An 11,450-nucleotide genomic window follows, 5' to 3' on the forward strand; every position below is an offset into this window, starting at 1 on the left:
AAATCTCAGAAGCATCATCAAAGTATTCTCCCTCTGAGGACGATGAGTCGTCACTCGATAACAGGATAGAGAATATCCCCTCAGAGGTAAGTGCAGTCAGAGGAGGGGGATTTAGAATGTACGCACCTGTTTGTTAGGTAGCGTCTGAGACAACGGGTTCAGCACGCACCTTCACCGGAAAGAGAAATATTTCGCGGTCTTTTCAAGGATAGGCGTATCCTTCGCGTCACGACTACTCTTCATCATGTGACCTCTGTCATCAAATAAAGCGTTTATCATAGGTCCCAAACCTGGAAAGAGAAACACCAAGATCAGTCATACAATCTTCATATAGTAATAAAAGGAAAATAACCTACGCTCGTCTAAGCCATAAAACGTGGGCTCCAAAAACCGGGATGGCCATAGATGGCTCATCCCCGACCATACGAGGGCCTCTTCGGGTAACGCCCGCATAGGAGTTGGATTGGAAACCAAGACACGGAACCACTCTTTCTACTCATGGGCAGCAGAGGTGATGTTAGGAAGTGCCTCGTTAACCGGACGGCGTATCATTTGGTTCGGCACTACATCCTCAGAAATCCAGAAAAATTTATTCTTCCAATCTTTTGAACCTCCCTCAACCTCTCGACCGATCCTCTGGTCAGTTATCGTTTGGCAGGTAAACCACCCATTTCGGTTGGTCATTCGGTAAAAAACGACAAACCGGTCAATACGAGGCACCATCTCATGAGCCATACACACGAATTCATAGTGATGAATTCGAATGACAGCGCGAGGATGCAACTGGGATATATGTATCCCAAAAGCACCCAGTAACCTCATAAAAAACTTTGTCACAGGAAAACGGAAGTTCCCATAGACAAAGAAGTCTGAATAGACAATCATTTTCCCTAGGGGTGGTAAGCTAGCTATGAAACCGGCAGCAGGGAATCCTGGTCACCATTCTGGAGGAATACCATAGCTCTCAAGGAGTTTCTGGTATTCAGACAGGTCCCATTGAACCTCTGTTTCATCAGCTTCAGATTGAGCACTCGCCATTGTAATGTTAATCGATGTGGTTTCAATAAAGTTGAAAGTTTTCAAAAGAAAGAAAGTAAGGAAATATTCAGAACCCAGAAGCAATAAAACTTTAACGAAAAGTTAAACTCCACTATTTATACTCATCACAATTAATGCGATAGGATATGAACAGTGGAGAGAAGAAGGATCACCCGGTAGGCAAACGCCACGTCACGCGGGAAATTCGAAAAAGAGAAAAAGGCGAACAGTCAGGTACAGTGACAGCCGGCATGAACGTCACATCTCCTGACACACGCGCCTGCGAATGGTCAACTTGTCCTTTTTTCATGATTATCCACAACAACAAAAGATATTTCTCACCTACTTGCAGAATAAGATATCCCCAAATACGCATTAAGTCCAAAATTTCACCCGCATAAAGTACTTCACGCGGAAGAAACACTGGACTGGGGGGACTTATAGAGGTAGGGTACTGAAAAGACCCAAATACCCTTAAATAATACCCACGGGTCAATCAGAAGTCCCTTATAAGGCACCCGCGGGGCATGTGGGTCACCCGCATAGTTACCTAAGAAAGAAACACTCTCACAAGACATGCGGAAGCATCCTGGGACCCTCAGTAGTTATCCGCGAGACGGAATATTCATCCGCATAAATAATTATGAGGTAATGCCCCGGGACAGTTGTCATTAATTGATAACATTCTAGAAGATCTACCAAGATGCTTTCGTGAGCGATACGTGATGTGTTAGGCAATCAGTGAAGGACACCTGGCCAGGTCGTTATAACCATGCACATGGCCAGGGTTGTCTGTCATCCTATCACATGAAGACACATGTCCAGGTTGTTATACATGCACATGCAACGTATAAACTAAACCTATAATATGAGGACATGTGTCCAGGCAGTTACAAGAGCATCTTCCAAAGGGACAGATGGCCCAATCACCTTCCCACACCCTTCGGCTATATATACTTTCTCAACCATCATGAGATAATGATTATTCACTCTCACTGTACTTTCACTATTTACTTAAGCGCATTATCTTCATCAGAACTGTACTTATTCTCATGCTGGAGGGTGGTTACGGGAAGACCCCCCCTCTTGTCCTTCCCGTAACGAGCTCACAGTGTCTGTTTTGCAGGTTCACGTCATTGGACTTTGGGAATTGTGTTCATATCGTATTAGCTGTTAACCGTATCCTACTCTGTGGACTCATCGAATCTAGGACCCGTTAAGGGGAGTAGATCCGTGTTTCTTCAGTGGTGGTGTTTGTCATGTTGTTGTGATGGTGGTGATTGTTAAGTAGTGGATGTCTAGAGAATATGATGTGTGGAGAAATATATGAAAATAAAAAGGATAGGCGAATGAAATGGTTTTAAAAAATTGAAATTCTTTATATAATAATTGGTTCAATTTCATTAACCAATCAAACATCTCATTTTTTTATTTCCTCAAAATAATTCATTCAATTCATCCTAACAAATGCTACTATCTTCATTTTCCGACTAAAAAATAGAATCCCACCAATCAATGAATCTTAATAATATTTTTTAACCCAAGTAATTAAATCATGATCTCCGGACCTCCTTTTCTTGTGAAAGTTAACACAGACAAAATAAATCATCCAACAAATCAATGAATCTTGATAATACACTTTTTATAATTTTATAATTTTCAAACGGGTAGGGAGCTATGATTATCAGTATCAATCTTATTGTTATCCCTAGTTCCAAGTTATCAAATTCTTAAATTAAGATATTTGTTTTCCTTTTCTTGCGAATGTTCACACATGACACTAAATCATCAATATGAAATATTTTCATAAATGGTATCTTTATAAAAGTTGTTTAAAATGGTATAGTTGAAAGATAGTTACAAAAATGATGTAACCGTGGTTTGAAACCACGGTTTGAGTATTGTTCTATATATGTGCCAGATGAGTATTTCAAAAAGTAATAATTTTGATTAAAATAAAGCAAGCCGTGATTTCAAACCACATATTGCATAAAAAAATAAAACATAATACCACTTACAATTGTGTGGTGGTTTTGCTGTCAAACCGTGATTTGAAACCACAGTTTAATCTTTTTTTAATGCTGATAAGTATATATGTTTACATGTTTTTTTCCTGGTCAATCTATGATTTTCACACAAGTTTGGTTTTCTTTTGTTTTTTTCTTTAATATATATAGGATGTTCAAGCTTATTTTGTTTTTTTCTTTTTTGTAAATCACTCAAAACCATACCATTTTTAAACAACTTTTACAAAATCACTATTTATGAAAAAATTTCTCTTCAATACCAATCAACGAATCTTGTTAATAATTTCTTTTATATATAGCTTTCAATCAAGTGTGGGACCGGGATTAATCCATCTCATTGTAACCCCAAACCCCACGTAATACTATTACATAGTTTGGTTAAATCGCAATAGTCATGTAGGTCACTAGCCGGGTCGATACGAGACTGTCAAGAACTCCTAAGGGTACGGAATCCTCTTAGATATCTTCGGTAGTATGTCATGAGTGTGAGAAACGGGTAGAAACACATTTGTAAAGATTCGTTTACTGATCAACTAGCATGGTAGTTTATCAACACCAAACACAAAAGTTTATCGGGTGGGGGAAGTAACCCTAAATCCTAGGCCGAAAATGCTTTGCATACTCAACATGTTCGCTTCTTAAAGAATTGACGAACTTAGCTAAGTTCGCCACTTAGCTATCTTGAACTATTAGTAAATTTGCTCCAACCTTGACTAACCAAACATAATTCAAAAAACACAAAAACAATGTATTTGTTACAGACTCGATAATAAATTATTAACATATGAACTACTGACACAAACAAGCACCAACAAGCCAACTAATCAACACGAATCAATAGCCATACGAGTTAAAGATTTTCTCAGATAGCCAACTAATCAACAAAAAATAGTCATGAATGAGACTTCATTTACTCCACACATTCTAATTCGTGTTAATATATATTCTTATTTCCATTTTGGTCTTTAAGTAAATTTCAGTTATCTAAATAGCCGGATGATACTAAAATCACCATCAACCAATTCAATCTTAAACTAAACCGTGAACCTAAAAGAAATACTTTTTACTTAATTTGGAAAGTATAAATTCCAAATGATAATTAGGCCATAGGAACCACAAGATGTGACACATATATTTGCAACAAAGAGATGTACTTGCGTTATAATTAGGGGTCAAGAAATAAAGACAACTAATTAGCATGTGTTATAAGCAGTAGAATATATAATGTGAAGACCACAAAGTGATTTATTTCCATCCGTTTTTGTCCCCACGTAGCACATGATGCTTGTTCCTTGCATGAACAAAAGGCACATGTACCTGATAGCTTAAGGGTGGTTTGATACTTAAGACGGATGTTTTAAAATGGATTATGAGATGTTAATGATTAAAATTAATAATCAGATATCACACGCTACACCTGATAGCTTGGTTTGGTATACTGATGTTGCTTGAGTTGTACATATGGATTTTAATGATGTTAAGTGCTTTCGTTAAGAGAAAATCACAAAAATAACTGTATTTTCTAAGGCCAAGTGTAGTGGGAGAATTGTTGGGGTGACAAGTGGCGATTTTTGGAGGTAACCACCCCTTGGCGATAAGTGGGCCGATAAAGAGGGGGGGGGGGGGGTTGGGCTACAACACCATTATACCCCTAAAATAAAAATCGTTCATTTGCTGACGTGACATCACGTGTCAAAAATCGCCCATATTTTTCAGCTCTCCACTACACATAGCCTAAGAGTGTTATGCGTAAGGCGGTAAGGTTAGAACAAGTTCATGCCTATAGTAACCAGAAATATGAATTTGTTGTCGTGCGTCCACTTTTACTCACATATTTACTTGCCTAAACTGAATAATTCCATTCTAATATACATGTAACAATATGAATATATACAAAATATATGATATGGTGTCACGTAACACATCAATTTAAATCATGTTATTTACGAGGAAACATGAAAATTAAGATATGCATGAAAAGTAGAACCACTCCCGATCACGTATCTTAAATCAGTGCTTTGTTTATGGCATAACTACATGAAAGAAAATAATTCATTTGTGTGATTTTCTTGTAGAATATTCTCATTGTCTTAAAAATAATAAATAAAATAAGGGCATATAACTAACTTTACTAAATTGTTTATTAAACAATTTTGTTCCAGTTTTGCTCCAACCAGCATAAAAACAAAATAGAAATATACATACTCCAAATTTCAGTTGTCGCTATAAAATATAAATAGTAGTATACTTCTATGTATGCTTTATTTTATTTTTTTTACTTAAAATTTCAAATTCATCATTTACTTAACTTATTTAATTACATGTAATAATTTGAAATTTCTCTAATAACTTGTGCTTTAGTCTTTTTAAACAAAGTTGAGTACGCATATTTGCCTTTTCTTTCTCGATGTTCCATATAAATTTCGTTGAAAACATATAGTTGAATTAAACCATATTTTTTTTGATATCGTAATTTATAGAGAATGATGGTACCGAACCGGTGGCTGACAAGCTCAATTGGCACTGCCTGAACAATGTCAGTAACAACAACTGTATTATCGAAACCCATACATGTGTCGTGTCGTGTCGTACTAGTACAATAACAACCCAAATCTACACTGAAACTTTATTTTGTGGATTTTCTTTTTTTTTGTTGCTATACCGAGTGATTGTTAATGATATATTTCTGATTCGTTTAAGATAAATCGAGGGATGACTAGGTTGATCTCAAGGGGAGAATAAGGAGATCAAAACAAATCTATCTATATTATTTAAAGTTTATTTAGTTTTTATGTTTATTTTTATTTAAATTTAGTCTTCTAGTTTAAGTAATTAAATGAAGTTAGGTTTGTTTGAGTTATAAATAATTTTGTTTTATTTTAGTGTGAGAATAAGAAGTTTTGAAGTTCAATAACAATATTATTTGATAACAACCCACCACAAGTTCTCTTCGTTTAAGCCATATCGGACTACGTCAGGTTTCATTTCCGAGTTCAATTACTGAAGTCATCACAAATATTAATTCCTTAAAAGGAATTATTACTTCTTGTTTATTCCAGCGTCCGAAACCATACCACACCATCGACGTAAAACTCTTCCATTCCGTTTTCAAGTTTAAGAACATGACTCAGTAAAGTTTAAGATCCAATTTATTTCTCCAACAATTGTACCATACTGGTACCATAACAAATTGGATCGATACCGACCAAATATCAGCGCGGGAAAATCCAACTAGTAATTATTATTTAAGATTTAATAAGTAAAATATGACCATCTCTCCTCTCGTTACACCCTTCACACCATCTCTCTTTCACATCCGTTTAAGGATCTCCACCGCTCCACGGACAATCCGAGGGAGATCTTATGTTTATTTAACTAATTTACTCTTTATGTGATAATCATTTTTTGTAACATCTATGAACTGATTATTTGAGTAATTTGACATTAATTAGATTAATATTTGATGACACCAATCACAGTATTTGAGTAATTTGACATTAATTAGATTAAGTAAACAGACCTACTTATTCCACCTACAACAAAAGTTACATAGAATCTTTACTTGTACCCCCTTTTGTCAAAATAACAAGATTTCCTTTACATTGTATAGAATAATAATGTGCTTTTTGGGTTAAAGTTAATAGCACAAACATGGTTAATATGATTATTCATATCAAAGTTATCAGGCTTATCCAGAAACAATTAAGACCATCTATTTTGAATATCGAAAATTATATGTGTAACTCATTAATCTAATTTATGAATGTTAAAAAAGCTCATGACCCACTTTAAAATAGATTGTTTGAAATTGATTCATTTATAACAAGTTCACTCGAATTGGTTGTTTTTAAATGAGCCAAGCTCAAGACAAGGTAAGCACGCTCGTTTGACTCGTTTAAGTTAAGCTAAAATATTAATATTTATGACATATCCAACTCTATTTATGAATAAGCTCGCAAAATATGACTCATGAGTCCACTAAAGACCAACTTATTTATAGTTTTAACATTTTATTTCACTTGCTTATTAAATATTTAATTAATTTAGTTTAAACGAGCTGGCTCTAGCCTTTGTGATTGAATCAAGATCAAGCACAAACTTTAGTTCTCTAAAGAAGGTGAGTCAAGACGAGTGTTACACGAGTTGTTTAACTTCAAGCCTGAGCCCGAGTTGGCTTGGTTTGCTCTTTTAGCAAACATAACTTTATTGGGTTAGCATATTGACAAATTCTAATCAAGTTGTAAGGGATAACTTATAAAACACGTCTTTTATTCTAGTTTTTTACAGAATTGACTGGTTTAATTTTAGTATAATCAGAGCACAACCTATTTAACTTAAAACAATACTCGGCTTCTTTAGCTAACGAGTGTTACATGATAACATGATAATCCAAAACATACTTATTTTCTTGTCATATTATGATACGTTTCGGTTCATGCCCAAAATAATATATCACCCGTATTTTTAAACAAGACACAATAATCATTCAATTACCGAGTAAGACATAGAAAACAATATACAATATTAATATTTTTTTAATTCTTTATCCACCTTTAATCATTGAAAAATCTTCTGAAAAGGGGTCTTTAACTACCACCCATATAATGCTAGCTTTTATATAAACAAAGAACCATATCAAACCAAACCAAACCAAAAATAGTGCAAAGTTTCATAAAGACAAAATGGAGAGGTTAAAGAGTGACCAAGATCAAACCAAACAAAATGACACATACAAGCTAGCTTATATGATCCATTTCTTGCTTGGTGCAGGCAATTTGCTTCCATGGAATACCTTGATCACAGCAATCGATTATTTCGGCTACCTTTACCCCGAAAAACACGTGGAGAAAGTGTTTTCGGTAGCATATATGAGTTCATCACTACTAGTTCTAGTTGTGATGATAAGTTGGAGGAATTTGAGCACAAAAGTTAGCTTTAGAATGAGGATGAACATTGGATTCACCGTGTTTGTAATATGTCTAATAGTAACTCCAACCATTGATTGGACCGGGGCTTGGCATAGCCGCAACATGTTCTATGTTGTGGTTGCAACCGTTGTGTTTTGCGGTTTAGCCGATGGGTTGATTGGAGGAAGTCTAATAGGGTCCGCAGGAAACTTGCCAAATCAGTACATGCAAGCCGTTTTTGCTGGAACTGCTTCCTCAGGTAACTTTTGTAACTTTGTTAGGAAGCAATATATTTTACACAACGCATTTATCTAAGTATTTTAAATATTTCTAATTTAATTTAAGTAAGATTATAAAAGTACAATGATCTAAATTTATGAAAAACTTGGTTTGTGGGGGAGTTTTATACCATAAATTATACAATTTTGTGCAGTTTTAAAATTTTTGGCTAGTTTTATTGAACATATTAATTCAATTTATACATCTCAAAATAAAGATTAACTCGATAACTAAGCATGAGCATATGTAGTAGTAGTTCTCAGTTGCAGTCAAAACTTGTTTCAAGTTTAAAAGATTAAAATCAACATTATATCATACAAAAGATCAAAGTATTAAGATGACAATTACATATATACGGGCATCATAATTTTAAAAGCACCTATTGAAAAATTGTGTTTGTCGTTTTGTCCACACGATATTTTTCAATATCTCCGATCAGGTTTCATTCATGAATATTTTTCAATGTATTAACATTTTGAGCGGTGTCGTCTAAAAAAATATATAATATTGTCATATTCATATATATACTAGCGTATGTTACAAATTAGAGTGTTTAGGGAGAAACGAAACTATTTTAGTTTTATATTAAACTTATTCACTTAGTTAACTAACAATATTTATTGTTTAGGGATACTGGTTTCTTTCTTGAGAATTATAACAAAAGCATCACTCCCACATGATTCACAAGGCTTAAGAACAAGTGCCCACTTATATTTCATAGTCAGCACAATCTTTCTAATGGTATGCATAGTTTGTTGTACTCTATCATACAAGTTACATGTCATGCAACAACATTACAAACAACTACAACATGAACAACCAACTTCAAACCCTAAACTATGGTATGTAGCAAGAACCATTCAATGGCCAGCATTAGGAATATTCATCACATACACCATAACACTCTCGATTTTCCCCGGATATTTAGCCGAAAATATCATGTCAAAAGTCCTCAAAGATTGGTACCCGATAATGTTGATCGCCACGTATAACATGGCGGACTTTTTTGGGAAATCGTTTACCGTGATTTATATGTCAAAGAGTATTACTAAGGCTACATGGTGTTGTGTAGCAAGGTTGGTGTTTTATCCTATATTTACAGCTTGTCTACATGGGCCTAAGTGGTTTAGAAGTGAAGAGTTTGTAGTGTTTTTGACATTTATGTTGGGGTTCACCAATGGGTATGTTACAAGTGTCATCATGATTCTTGCACCTAAATTAGTGACACCTTCTGAAGCAGAAACAGCTGCAATTGTGATGGCTTTGTGTTTAGGGATTGGATTAGTTTCTGGTTCTATTCTTGGATGGTTTTGGATCATATAGTTTAGTAAATGTAATGCATCCTTTATTATATCTAGTTTGTTTATGTTAGTTTTTGGTCTAAAATCTTGCCCCCAGATTGTATAATCAGCATAGCATAAAAGGAAATAAGATAAATAAAGAGATTTAACTAGAGCATAAACAAGTCAAGTTGAGCTGAGCCAAAAACATCTTCAACTAACCTTGTCTTTGACTCGTTTACCTTAAAAGAGTCCGAGTTTGAGTTCGCCTCATTTAGAGTCCTATATTTAAAGTTTTGGCTCACCTCGCAAGTAACTTTAAAAATCCCAGAGTCTATTAGACAAGTATATCTTTGATTTAGCTTTCATTTCATGGGATCCGTCATTTCAAAATCATAACATATTCAAATTAATTTCGCCATATCAAGTCGCCGACAACATTTTTATAATTTATAGGATCTGTCAACGGGTTTCACATAGAAATCAAAAACAAAAATTCTCTCACCTAAAAACCATTTGTTCTCTTCTTTTCTTCCTATTTTGAAAATAAAAATCTGTTGTGCTTTAATAATGTTTAGGTCGAAAGAGTTTTAATCAGAAGAGTCGAACATGGCAAAATAACCGACTCATAGAATAATTTTTATTTAATGTACTCATGCATGCTAATTAATTACTAAATACATAATATTATTATAAATATTATTGTAGGTCTATCACGGATCAAACAATTAAGTTCTTGAATCAATCTCTAACCACAAGCTAGCGGAAATCACTTATAGCCAACCAAGATCTCGGATCTTGTTTGTGCTGATTATTTCCCGAAATGGTAAGAGAGATGGAGTAGAGGGGAGTTGGTGAATGAATAAGATAATATTTTGTCAAAAGATTGTAGAGTGCATGGGTATGCTGCCCTATTTACATGGGTATGCTGCCCTATTTACAGGAGAAGCATCTCATGCTTTATTCAATTATTTTCGGCTCAATAGGCTCAACATACATAGCCTCGGGCCCAAACACACATAAAGAAACCGACAAGCTAACTAAAATACATCATGAAACGCTTAGTTAAATACAAAAGACTACAATACAAATCAGGACCCTACAATTCCAATCCATATTTGATGAACCTCAATTTAGGGATGAGCATGGGATGGTACCGGTACCGACCGGTACCGAAATATTCGATTCGATACCTGTAAGATACTGGGATATTACCGGTACCGTGGGTAAAAAATCGGGAAATACCGGTACCGTACTGTACTTGTACCGAAACTTAAAACTTTGGTACCGATTCGGTACTGACGGTACCAAATCGGTATCGATTTCGGTATCGGTATCGATTTTGCTCATCCCTACCTCAATTGCAGGCATTCCATGTATATGGTCAACTTATTTTTTCTTGAATTTTGTAGGTTCTCATTGGGATGGATCTAACAACCTTACTTGGATCAATCTGTACTGTTAGTTAGCGGAAATCACTAACAACACTCGGATCTAGGGGTTTTAGGGGTGCCAAAATCCCCCCCCCCCCCCTTCCACCCCCCCAAACTTTTACAACGAAGTGCAAAATCAGTGCAATTTTTCTGACCAAATATTAGAATGTCCCTAGGTCCAAAAAGAATTTGGGCTACCCCTACAATTTTTTTTCTAGATCCACCACTAAGATTCGTTATGGCTAACAGTCACTACACACAAAATTAATGTGTTAGTGTATTACCAAATACAGGGCCAGCTGGTAGATTAGGCAACTCGGGCGACTGGCCGGGGCATTTAATTTTTGGGGGCATAGATTATATATATATATAATTAAAAAATTAGATACAAGTCTTAATCATCTTATTATATATTGCGCCCAATCTTTTTTTACCTATTACCCATTTGAGGTATTGGGCATACGAACATTTTTATTTCTTTACTTG

At 35.0% G+C, this 11,450-nt stretch overlaps 1 protein-coding gene across 1 annotated transcript; it reads left to right on the top strand.

Moving 5' to 3' along the window:
- The first annotated feature begins 7,399 nt into the window (after positions 1-7,399).
- Positions 7,400-9,641, top strand: LOC143598326 (equilibrative nucleotide transporter 8-like). The gene is made up of 2 exons (XM_077076567.1): positions 7,400-8,231; positions 8,880-9,641. The coding sequence occupies exons 1-2, from the start codon at positions 7,748-7,750 to the stop codon at positions 9,572-9,574; spliced, it is 1,179 nt and encodes a 392-aa protein (XP_076932682.1). The 5' UTR covers positions 7,400-7,747; the 3' UTR covers positions 9,575-9,641.
- Positions 9,642-11,450: the final 1,809 nt, after the last annotated feature.

This window comes from Bidens hawaiensis, unplaced genomic scaffold, assembly GCF_021521415.1.
Source record: "Bidens hawaiensis isolate Kalapana, Puna unplaced genomic scaffold, B.hawaiensis_p1.1 tig00049942_1, whole genome shotgun sequence".
NCBI classification, from domain to species: domain Eukaryota; kingdom Viridiplantae; phylum Streptophyta; class Magnoliopsida; order Asterales; family Asteraceae; genus Bidens; species Bidens hawaiensis.